Source organism: Mya arenaria, chromosome 9, assembly GCF_026914265.1.
Source record: "Mya arenaria isolate MELC-2E11 chromosome 9, ASM2691426v1".
Lineage (NCBI taxonomy): Eukaryota > Metazoa > Mollusca > Bivalvia > Myida > Myidae > Mya > Mya arenaria.
This window is the reverse complement of record NC_069130.1, coordinates 44,925,865-44,938,958: the sequence shown is the minus strand read 5'-3', so window position 1 is coordinate 44,938,958 and position 13,094 is coordinate 44,925,865. Positions and strand designations below refer to the sequence as shown.

The window sequence follows — 13,094 nt, the reverse complement described above, 5'->3', positions numbered from 1 at the left end:
ATTGTTTTTATTTTACGTAAAAAATGTCCAGTCTCAATAACCTATAAACATACTTTAGCGGTTTGCGGAGATGTTAGGGAATAGGAAAAAAAACGAGATATGTCGCATAAAACTGTAGAAACATAATAAAATATCTGTTTTAAGCAATATAAAATTTGCTTTTGTTATATCCACAGACATTTGATTAGATAATTATTTTAAATACTAAACATATTAATAATTAACACTTAAATAGTGGTTGATTTGCCTTAGTATTACATTCGGATTCGACACATTTTAATGAGTGTATATATTCGGACTGAGTCCAATAAGTTGACATGAAATTCATGATATGAACCTCGTGGTCAACATCTCTGAAGAAAGTGAAATGCCGCAAACAGATAAAAAGATTTCCTCGGGCTGCACTTTCTCTTATATAATGGACAGCTTTCTGCAATTAACATTTACATCAAAATTGAACTTGATGCAATTACAATATTATGAAAACATATATTTATATAGATCTTTGTGATGACAATAATATACGCATTAGAGTTGGAATCATACCATTAGTAACGCTCATTTTTGTTTGAAATTCGTGCGCCACGCAATCAAGTCCCGAACCGCAACTAAATTCCCTTCTTTATAATATATTTCTTCTGAACTTCAAGAAGAGATTCGAGATTAAACACTGTATTTCTTGAAAATACCTCTTTGTCTCATAATTTAGGTAGAATGCAAAGACATTAGACAACAGCTACCTCCAGCCGGCCAATCATAGGCCTGCAAAAGTGTTTGATAAATCTCACACACAACTGTTTTTCTGTCGGATATTTCAACTGGTAAATCTCGTGCAAATCGTGCACCTACTTATGTTACAAGAACGTTCTTAATACTACAGAAATGTTTGTTTCCTGTGCTTTCCTGGCATTTTTCTCATACAAATGTATGGTATCGGACTGAGAAACATGCAATACACTTTCTGTTGTCTAAGTCGGATAGATCACGAGTAACCGTTTGATATGGAATTATCAACTCGCTACGCTCGCTGATAAATTCCATATCACGGCTACTCGTGATCTATCCGACTTAGAAAATAGGAAATGACGTCTGATGCCATTTAAATAGAGTCGTTCCAACATTATGCATGTATGCATCCTTGTGATGACAATAACGTAAACATTATAATTCGGAAAAAATATAAATATCCCGCATCGACATTGAAATTTGTGCGCCATGCAATCGGGTCTCGAACCGCAACAAACTTCCCGTCTTTGTTATTATACTTTATAGTTTATTTAAATGCATAAAGGCCATAGGCCCATGAGCTTACATTAATATAATTCATAATCTATGTGATTATATACAATTCTGTCAATCGATTGTTGGTCACAATATATATGAGTACTTGACTGCTTATTTATGCTTACAATGATGCTAATTATATGTATGAGAACAGTCATTTTTACACACTTTTGTCTGAGTAAAAAATGCGCTTTTCAATCTCATAATTGACTCTTGATGGTGGAGAAGGGAGAGCTGCCATCGGTTTACTCGGTAAGTAAGAATTGAAAGAGAGAACACGCGCAGTGTTATAAAGTTTAACTCAAATCATGTTTATAACCATAAGGATTGAAGTCATGCAAACTCTAAGCAAGGTTGTGACGCTACAGACAACATACATGAAACAATTATCAAAATAAAACAAAATATGTATTGGACAAAAGGTCAATACGAACAATTGAAATCTTTATTTTCTATTTTTGTTGTTGTTTTCACAACCTTTTGCTCTGAATTATACTTAGATCAGTTATTGAAATATGCTTTTAACATTGGAACGTTATATAACTTTTATATAGTGCAATATGTCAAATGTTGAATAATTTATGATAAACTAAGAACATGTTTGTTAGGAGGATATTGGAGGTTAGTTTTTGCATTACATCAGAATTGTCGATTTTTAAATTGACACACAAAGGACAACACCAGCTGCACATCTTATATGTCAAGTTTACACTTACCATATGAAAACACGAATAGAACGATGACACGAAATCAAGAGCACCTACGTTTAATACAGCTACTGTTTCAAACATAAAATAAAATCCCTCCACCACAGGAGCTTCCTTACATCATCTTTCACTGAATAATCTAAACATAAACACACACACTGACACAGCATTTCGCTGGCAATAAAAGCTTGGTTTAAAGCCTTATATTTCTTTTTCATTGACAGTTAAGTGTCATATACAGATATGTTATTACAACTGTAGCATTTTAAACTGAAAGCGATAATTGCATTTATTCCCTGACGTCCCATAGTTATAGAGAAAATCAACAGTTATGACAGGCTTTGCAACGTCACATTTTTAGATATCTGCACGTTTATTTCATTGTTTTAAATAGATAGTACGTGTACGTGTGGACGACATCTCGTGCATTTCGTCACCCAAGCACGGGTACAATGACATGTACAAAACATGAGAAAAGAAATTAATCAGGGATTAATAAAGCTTTGTTGGCGAGCATTTTCAACCTTGTGATTTTTTTCGAATTTTAATCAACGAATATTTTGAATATCCTTTATCTTTTATCAGATTAATGCATATGTCTCTCTTTTTTCGAGCTTTGTCTCATATATTTGGTGTTAAAACATTGCAAGACTTCTTTTAACCATTTTCTGACGAAATTGAAAACTGTCACAAAGATGCTGTACTGAATACCACCAAAGTAGTCTTAAAAGTAGTAACTTTTCAATGAACACGTCCACGATTTATGGGTCAGACATAGAAAAAGATAGTTACATCCATAATTAAATTACTATATACACGAGGAAGCCATGTTGGTAGAAGTTACTCGACGTTATTAGGGATACATGTTTGCAATTGTCAATGGGGAAGTGTATACGGATTAATTTTAGTTGTGAAAAAAAAACAAAAACATTTTTTAATGATATCAACTCTTATTCAACTTTACTTAAAATTGGTCGTCAATAACCGTTTTGATGCGTGTAAAACTTCCAAAACTTCATATAAAACGAATAAGCCTAACATTTAAAACAGGAAATCAAAAAAAGTTATTCTCTGTGTTTTTTGTATTGACTGGTCGCCGGTCATACGAGTTCGTTATTTTAGAAAATTACTTTCTGGGAAAACGATTTATATACACGCTGTGGTAGTAAACAAGCATGTGAGAATATACGGGCATATTGTGAATAATAGTTTGAATTATGCATTTGATAACAAATATAAGTGCCTTAACACGACATTAATTTACTATTTTAAATTTTAGTGATATAAAATGGAACTTCAAAGCTTAATTCACACGATTTTACTAACAAAAATAAGTCGCAATAACGAAATTAACACAATTTAAATTTAACTGATATAAAATGAAAGTTCAAAGCGTAATTCACACGATTTAAAACAAACATTAATGAATAAAAGTAGGCCGAAAAGGATCAGGCTAAAATGATATCTCGGCCGACTGACACCAATAATGTTATCGGTGATAATGCAAGGTACCAGTCTATATAAGGTACGCATGCCGGAGACGACCGAGTAACTACGATCTAGAAAGTTGATTAAACCGTCATAGTTCGGCTATCTCCGTGTTTATTCGGAATGTTAACAATTGTATATATTGTCACATGACTTTTTTTGGCCAATTGGGTATCGATAGTTTCCAAGTATTATATTCAATAAAACCCATTCAGCCGCGTCTTTGATGCCTAGCATCAACATTCGTCTTGTGTACAACGTTAAACGTCATGCGACACAAATGTTCAATCCGTAAGAGAATCAAAGCACTGAAAGTACTGCAGGGGACGGTTGACAAGTACACACGTCTTTTACTTGGAAATGCAGTCGGTATAGATTCAAGATTCAGGTTCAACACATTTATTAAATGATTTGACCACAAACGTTTTCGTTATTATTTTATGGTCAAAAAATTAATGTATGTATTAAAGTATGTAAGACACAAACAATATAATATACGATCACTACGAATAATCATTTACACATTAAAGGGACTGCACTCCGTATGATGAAATAGCGAAAAAAAACACGTCAAACGCTGACATAATCTTGGTTTCGATGTGTACAGTGCTTAATTATATCACCCGCGTAGAGTAAGCCTTCGTAGCTCAGTGGATACAACGCAGAACTGTAATTTTGGCGACACCGGTTCGAACCCGGTTTTTTGCCACAATTTGTTTTTATTTTGGTTTTCTTTTTTACAAATATGATATCAACGAGTAAAACATTTTATTAAATAATTGTCCTGAGATTCGTTACAGAAAAAAACTTTTTTTGGTGCGAATCTGGTGTACAGTCCCTTTAAATTTGTATTAAACATTGTTAAAATTAATGTTGAGGATGGACAGTCAAACGTTAAGTAAAATATTTATGTTCTATTTGTCAAGAACAGGGACTTATCATATGAAAACTTGTAAATTGTAAACTATTATAATGTATGAAGATTTTTTAAATAAATTTAAAAATTAAATTCTAAACGTTAGCCTTAACTAAGTAAAATGATAAAGAAACAATATTTACAATGTATGATAATATTTTCAGAGCAGCTGAAATACAAAGGATATGATAATTGAATTTTATAAGATGTGTACCAACGAACTATATAGTCATAACATATAAAGCATTTTCATATATGAATTCAACATTTCACTTAGTAGGTAACAGATGTATATGGTATATAAATAAAAATATATCAATTGTCGTTAATCAATGATAATTCTGAATCACGAAAATCACAAAACATACCAGTAGCGTGCATTTCTTAAACATTTTTATTTTTTGGGACAGCATAAACTCTTAAAGAATGCGCCGAAACCCATATTTACTTACATAAATTCATGAGCCATATGGTAGATCATTCAATTTATAATGACAAATACAAAATGCCATGTTATGTTAGCTTAGTATAATAGAAAAAGAAATGAGGGTAAAACTGACAAGGACTATACATTTTCATATAAACTAATTTGGTTTGCTAGAAAAATCCACTAAATGGATTCGTCTGGGATGCAATGTATGTCACGGAGATGAACTTTAAATTGATATCACCATCGACTACCTTTCAATGCACACAATTTGGTCTTGAGTCTTTTAAAGCTTTTTTTTTATACCAAACCGCTTGATATAATCCATTAAGTTCACTTTTCTTATACATACTAGAATCACCATCATAATACTCGAGCGTATACAGAAAAGGGCGTTAAAAAGTGGTGGAGTATACGGTTCAAATGTAAGTAGGGGATGAGCAACATATTAACGGATATATAAGCCTTATGTATGATGTTTTCCAATTAATAGCTACGTGGCCATAAATTTTCTAGTAAAAAAAGCCGAAATCTCGCTAATATGTAAAATCATTTCACACATCATGTTTTAATTTTGTTTTGATTGTTAAAGTGAAATCAGTTCAACATCATACAAAAATGCATCAACCTACATTGTTATTTTTAAGTGAAGGCGGATTTTTTTTTCCTTATCGTCGGCGGTAATAATTTACACAATTGTTTTGTAACACACAGTTACACAGGAGTTTCCAGTTTCGTGTGGTCCAAAGGCAATCAATGATTTTTCAAATTTTCTATTCATTGAATTTACATAGATCGTTTTTAATCAATGCATCAAAAACACCACAAGAGTTAGAGTTCATTAAATATAGGTAGTTTAAACATACATACATGCGAAAAAATAATTAGTGCACAGATTGAACGTTTCTTTTTGTCTTGGAACGAACCAATTTTTGCGAAAATCCATGGAAACGAGTTATATAAAGCTGTTGAGAAAAAATTAGATAGCAGATTTTTATATTTAAGTTCAAAAATTGATGTTTTATGCATTTTTCTTAAACCGTTCATAAAGGTTTAAGCCAACAAACATTATTTTTCAAACAGAAATATGAAAATCTGCGATTTGATCTTTTGTCAGCAGTCTTATATTAGTGGTTTGCAGATAAAAACGCCAGAATTTGCTCATTCCAAGACAAAAAATAGAAAAGTTGTACAAACGGTAAATCTGTGAGAGTGCAGCTTTAAATGAATACTAAGTCACGAACAATTTGGACCTACCTTTTTTCCTGTTAATCACGATAATTCCAGCAGTTTTAACTCCTCGTACTATTATGTAACATAATCAAATGTCGGCATTGCCTTCACATACTGATTCCACAATTTGATAACTTCAATCCATTAAAATGATTAAAATCATCGGCCATGCTTTCAAAGGCGTAACTTTAGTATAAATCAATTAACTGAATTGATATTTGCCGATGTATGCAGTCCCGAGTATCTTTATGTTTTGATTTGGGAATTAAATTAAAGAACATTATTGCGCTTTATGCCGAGTTCAAGGCAGTACAATTTGATTGTTGGATGTTTTGTTAAAATGTTGAACGGACGTTATAATGAATCATGAAGCTTCTATCATTTTTGAATAAAAAATGTTTTGTTTTTTTTTGAAACCAAATTTTCAAATTAAAAGACAATTGTAAGTGCAGTTTGAAGATTTTTTTATTTTTTTTTTCAAAACGGGGCCTCTCAAGTTAGATTTCAGAACGAGTCCATAAATAAATCTATTCAAAAAGATTTTGTCGTTTTTCACTTAAAGGGATATCACTGTCAACACATTACAGTCTATTTACATTACATAAACACGTAAAAGAATTAACAAAAATCTTTTCTCTAAAGCATAGGAATTTGTTATAATTATGTTCTCAATTCTACTGAACTCAATATTCTTTTATCATATCACAGTTTACATTTAAGTAAATCATGTGAAAACTCAATATTCTTACATTTGAACACACTATTGAGAGGTGAATTAATGGCGGGTTTACATTATCATTATAGAAAATAAATATAATAATGTAGGTGATTGTTGCTAGTTCAAATATATACGTAAAAAAACAACAACAGGCAATCATTAGTCAAATTCACTGATTTTTAAGATACACTATAATCGATACAGTAGTGATAAAAAACTGTTACACATGCATTCATTTTAGACGAACAAAAATCACCCTTGTTATGACCTATAAACGCAACAGCCACGCAAAAAGCATTTGCAATTAATTAATGGCGTGATTAATTGAAATAAAGACTGTCAAGAAGGACTGTGCACGGACAATAAAGTGACAACCAGTGATCGGTTTAATTGGACATGTACGATACATGGACGTACTTAGTCACATTGGTCAGTGTTTTATAACTCGAGACGAAACAAATATTAATTAATGTGGAGTGCTTGATAAAGGTAGTGCGTAAAAAAGGGAAAAAGTGTTAGATATTTGATTCAATAAACATGTTTATGAATTAGAGGAAAGAATCGGAGTCATATCAAAATAGTTAATTTTTGGATATATGTTTAATTAACGTTTACTTGTTTTATTTATAAAAAAAACTATATTTCCTACTATGTATGTCTTGATCTTGTCAACATTAATGGGATTGGCGTGCACGTGCTATGGGTTCAGTCACGGGGCCCCGGATTTCTCGTGCAAAGACCCTTCAACGTTTCACACGCGGAAAATAAACGTAACCCACGAGGGGATCATAATGCCCCAACCGGCAACGTCAAGCCCATACCGCATTCGGACGGATAGAGCGTCGTTCCAGCCAGGGGATAGGGTAACAGGTTAGAAAACGCGTTTTTTTTGCGACCGTTTGCAATAAACAACGCTACAACATATAACTATATTATTATACGTCTCTGGTGACAAGATTAGGATGGCTCGTTCATATCGTAAGATGTTTCCTTTAAACTGCACGTAGAAAGCAGACAAATGTAAAACTTGTTCAGGATGATTAATAAAAAGATTTATCATTAAAGAAAAACAATTTTACTTTTTAACATGTTATTATATTTATTCATGTAACCTTTGTTGTTATACGATTTCACTATTTCGGGCAACTTTATTAGACCGAGTGAAATAGAGTCTGAAATGTGTGTTATGTATATTCTATTCTAAGTTTCGTTCATGTATAGGAATGGTTAAACAGAGGTTATAGTTATGTATATTTTGCCAATCATATACATTACAATTGAACAATAATAAGTGTATAAATAATGCACGGAAATGTTACTCAATAAATGAATATTATGAACAAATTGTTCATCCAAGTCTTGGTTGTTAAGGGAAGTAACTGCGTATGTTTTAGTAAAACATTTATTACTTGTTGTCTCCATAGATCCATCCGACGGCCAGGCGTGTGTATGCTACGATATCACAAAAAAACGAGCAAAACGATCTTATCACTATTTCATGTTCTCTTAAGTCAACACGGTCTATTCGATCGCCCTGGAGAGGTCTATCCACGCCAGACATTCATAAACATAGACGAGGATATTCCGCGATATCACAAGGCCACGAACATTTCTTTACCACTCGCCTTGTTCTCTTCAGTCAACACGCTCTTTTTGAGCACACCGAAGCGGCCTATCAACGCCATTAAAGCAATGCGAGGGTATGTCGCAATATCGCGAGGCCATGCTTAAACACAATCTCACCACTATTTATATTTTTTTTTAAGTCAACGCGTTTTTTTTTCGTGCGCTGTGGATGGGCCTTTAAACGCTATGAAAGCAGACATCAACAGTCGAGGGTATTACGCAATATCACGAAGCCACGAACAAAACAATTTTTCCCACTATTTCTTGTTCTATTGTTCAGGAATCACGTTCAATTCGAGCGCCCTAAAACTGCCTTTTCACGGCCTAAAGAGAAGTCATCTACAGGCAAAGGTATGCCACAATATCACGAAGCATTGCATAAAACAATCTTACCAATATTTCATCTCCTCTTCAGTCACGCTCTATTCGAGCACACCGGAGCGGCCTCTGAGAGGATTTTACATCCAAGCGATACAAGCGGACATCCACATCCGCGATTTGAGAAGGGAAGCTTTTGGAAGGTTGGTATAAGACATTTAATCGTTATAAATCAAAGTGCCAAGGTAACATATGCTTTTTGTGAGCCACTATAAGCCCGCGTCCATTCGAACAAAGATAAAATAGAAAGCTTGTAAAAACTAGTAAAAGGACGTACGAACAATATGGTGTTGTTTAAGTAATTCTGGTATAATTCTGATGCGTCGATATTGACTGAGCTGGAGAGGACGCTCATGGCGATCATAGCATCCTGTATGGTTGTTTTAAATGGGGTTATTAAAAGTTAACTAAAATGGCAACATGCATGAGTGATTATAGTGCGTATATTTATATTAATACAGATTTGAGAACCTGACGATGAACGAGCGTCCGTCAATTTGCCAACAGACGTATAGATCAACAACAGGGGGCGCAACGCACTCCAACACTCGGGGAAGAGCCAGTGTTTCCGTAGTCTGGGTTGCCCCGGAGACATACAACCCTGGAAATGTGCAGTTCTTGTAAGACCATTAAGATGACAGTTACATCGATGTGCCTGAAAGGCCTAGTTTATTTTTTTTATAAGTGACCCCCTCCCCCCAAAAAAACAACAACAATAAACAACAACACCAACAAAAACAAACATGTAAAGTAAACAACCTTTATGTATTAATCTTAATCAAATTACCTAATTGTCTTATCAGATCTCTGATCTGAGTATCATGCTGTGCAGTTTTAGAGGTTTTACAATAGAAATGGACCCTAAATGACCCTGAACCAATAAACAAATACACAGGCAATTGGCATCTACTGTGACATCAGTACAATTTGCTAGCGATGCACAGCTGGGGATTGTCATGCCAAACTTTCCTTAAACTAGGTCTTTAACTCCTTGTTAACTCACTTACCGTTCGCAGATGGTACCGATGCAACTATCTATGGCGATATTTAACATCTTTGCAATCTATGTCTGCTTCCTTGCGAGCGATGTTGTGTGTCTCTTATTTAAGTTTATGTTAGGCGTAGGGTTTTAAAACAAGCTTATATACAGCGCCAATCCAAATAGTAAAAGTCAATTCCTAAAACATTTGACAGGGCCAGTTCCTGTAGTAAAAAAATTGACAGGGCCAGTCCTTGTAGTAAAACCATTAACATGGCCAATCCCTGTAGTAAAACCATTGACAGTGCCAGTCCTTAGTACAACTAATCTACAAGGCCAGTTCTTGTAGTAAAATCAATCCCTGTAGTACAACCAATATACAGGGCTAGCCCCTGGCGTAAGCCAAGCTAATATACAAAATATGCCTTCGATCCTTTCGCCTGTATACTTGTAATAAGGCGATGTATTATTACATATAGATAACTATTGTTTAGACCAAAAACCAAACGAAAGACTGTTTAACAGTCATAATTTTGTTTCCTTTATGAAACATATCAAAAGTTTTCTTAGTATGTCAAACATATCAATATATTCAGACATAAGGATACACATAACCGTGTACGTCCTTTGAGAAGTGCTTAGAAGTTATTGTTGTTGAAAATTGAGGAATATGTTTGCCAATATCCTGGATTGGCATACCTACACTTGTTAAATGTTCTTGAATTGAGACTGCGAAACGGTGGTAATACACTTATGCGTTATTGATATCAAGCAGATTCAAATCAGCAGCCCGATGATTCAAATGTTTACCACAACATTTATAAAAATAGTATTTGCAACAGTCATGGTTGTTTTTCTTTTCAGGGCCACTGGGGTGTTTAACTACGACACCTACTGGACCAACATCCGTTCGGATCACCTAGTTCCCACTGGCTACCAGACTGCCGCTGGTAACTTATGCTTAGAATATTTATGAAAATTAGGGTGTACCGTTGTAAAAATATAACGTACGTGTAGATATCCTGAATAATATTCCTTGAATAGCCTTGCGTATGGGTTTCGATTATCCACATTTGTTTTCCCATGAAATGTAGGGTTAAGTAGAGTAGTTTATAAAACAATGTGGTAATGTTAACTGACAATTGTCATCACGTTTTATTTAACAAGAAAGGATTCACAAAACGATCCCGATGAACTTGTCCCTCACAGTGTGAGCACTATTATAGTGTACCTATATGCATACAATGGTACACAGAAGCGTATCAGTAACATTTGGAACTGTTCGCAAGAACACGATCTATCAATATGTGAAGACCGTTCATTAGCGTAGTTCCATCAGGACAAGTCTGAAACTATAGACATGAAAGCACTATATCCAAGCATTCTAAATGCGACCGTTGAGTGGAATAACGACAATTTTCTACCAGTTAAAAGTTACATTTATTGATTTCTGATTTCGATATTATACATTTATAACCGAAGTGTCTAAAATGTTTATCTGCAGACACCACCATCCATCCGACAGCAACTGCGGCTTGGTACCGTTGGCTAATGTATCTACACCAACAACAGCAGCAGTCACGCAAGAAAGAAACCCCCAGAAAACTCGGAGGAACAGTCCTTGAAATCAAATTGGACGGAACAAAGACTCCAAAAATAACAAAATCAACCAATCACAGCCATACTACCAAATCAACAACCAATAAGAAGGCCGTAAATCACAAACATGAATTGACCACTGAGAAAACGAAATCAAACACTGGAAATGAAACTAGCACCGTTGATGTGCTGGCCGGTTTAACATTAGATGGTTTGGACGGGAATAGAGACCATGAACTGACAATACACGATCATGGACATCCAGACCACGATCATAGTATCCATCACGCGCCTGTTCAGGCATAGAAACGTTTCTTGGTTCCTTGGAAATGGTACGGCGAACACTATTCAATGATAAACAGTTATTTTAACGTCTGGTGAACATTAACTTGTTCAGTGACATACAGCGCAATCTGTGACATACCTTTCTTATTAGATGTTGTGAATGACTTTATACTATGTTTGATGTAAGATATGAACCATGAAATATGCTAAATTGAAACTATAACTTTTTTCGAGCGGGGCGTATCTTATATGAAATTATACTATTTCAATGCAAATGTTGACGATTATAGTTGATTTTTTCTATTTCCCATTAAATTTTGAGAAAGATACACTGGCGGTTTATTTATTTGAAAAAAATCCAAGTCACTATAAAATAATAAAAAAATATAAGTTTACTAGTCTTCACTTCGTAATTTGTAAAAATGATTTGAACATAGTAGGACTTGGTGAGATTGAAAAGATGAAAGTCAAATGCCTTGAACCTGTAGTTTCCTTTTTTTCTGTTTGGAAGATACATTTGGTTCAATACAAAATAGTAGGGAAAGTAGTGCCCAGAAGAGAAAAGAGAAATCCCGGGCAGTTATTCATACAGTAGCATACCGATGCTAAAATTCCAAGCGAATAGTTGTAACGTAAAACGTTCTAATGCTAAATGCTGAAATGTTAAATGTTGATGCTTCGTATTCGCATTTTTGTGTGGGCCAATAACGATTGAGGATTTTTTTAAGATTCCAGTTCATTGATTTTACATGGTGATTGCATTTTTGTGTAGGCCAAATGACCATCGAGGATATTTCAAGATTCTATGTTCATTAATTGTACATGATGTTTGCATTTTTTTTTGTGGACCAAGGACGATCAAGGAATTTTTATTTTTTTTTGTTCATTAGTTTTTTGTTGATTCTGACGAATGCACTGAACATATCATTTTAGTGTACATTTCAGTCTATATTTGCTATGATATTCAGTCTATCAATGCCTACTTGTTAAACAAGTGTCAGTAGTAAAAGGAAGCATATGCTTGATGCTTGCATTTTTTGTGTGAGCCGATGAAAATTGAGGATTTGTTTGTTTATTATCTTTACTTTGGTCGATTCTGACGAATGCACCAACAAACACCAAATAAGTTTGAGTTTTTGACGATCTACAGATATAGAACGGGCTACCTCGAACTGCGGCTGCTCTATTTGCTGTAGATTGCCAATTTGACATCAAGCATATACTTGCTGTCATTTGAAAGATCATAAATAATTACTTACTGATTACTAATATGAAATACAAATGACCGAGAATACATTACAAATAAAGTTATAGCAGTTAATTTTTTTGCTCTTTATTTCAACTAAGGTCGACAGCAGAATGACTGACTTTTCAATCTTTCAAGACCAAAAACAGCATGTTTTCAATATTTTTATTGGTATTGTATTAAAGGGACACTCTTATTCAATATCGAT

General features: G+C 34.1%; 2 protein-coding genes across 3 annotated transcripts in view; one reads left to right on the top strand and one right to left on the bottom strand.

Moving 5' to 3' along the window:
• The window catches only part of LOC128245506 (uncharacterized), a 45,733-nt gene that overhangs the window by 30,792 nt on the left and 1,847 nt on the right, over positions 1–13,094 (bottom strand). Inside the window, exon 1 of one of the 2 annotated variants that reach the window (XM_052963692.1) lies at positions 2,001–2,585. The exons of the other annotated variant lie outside the window; for it this stretch is intronic. The gene's annotated coding sequence lies outside the window, so the exon portion shown is untranslated. Of the gene's footprint in view, positions 1–2,000; positions 2,586–13,094 lie in introns of those variants that run through there. 2 annotated transcript variants of the gene reach the window in all.
• LOC128245507 (uncharacterized) lies at positions 5,918–11,960 on the top strand. The gene is made up of 5 exons (XM_052963698.1): positions 5,918–7,643; positions 8,815–8,920; positions 9,239–9,397; positions 10,621–10,706; positions 11,261–11,960. The coding sequence occupies exons 1-5, from the start codon at positions 7,424–7,426 to the stop codon at positions 11,659–11,661; spliced, it is 972 nt and encodes a 323-aa protein (XP_052819658.1). The 5' UTR covers positions 5,918–7,423; the 3' UTR covers positions 11,662–11,960.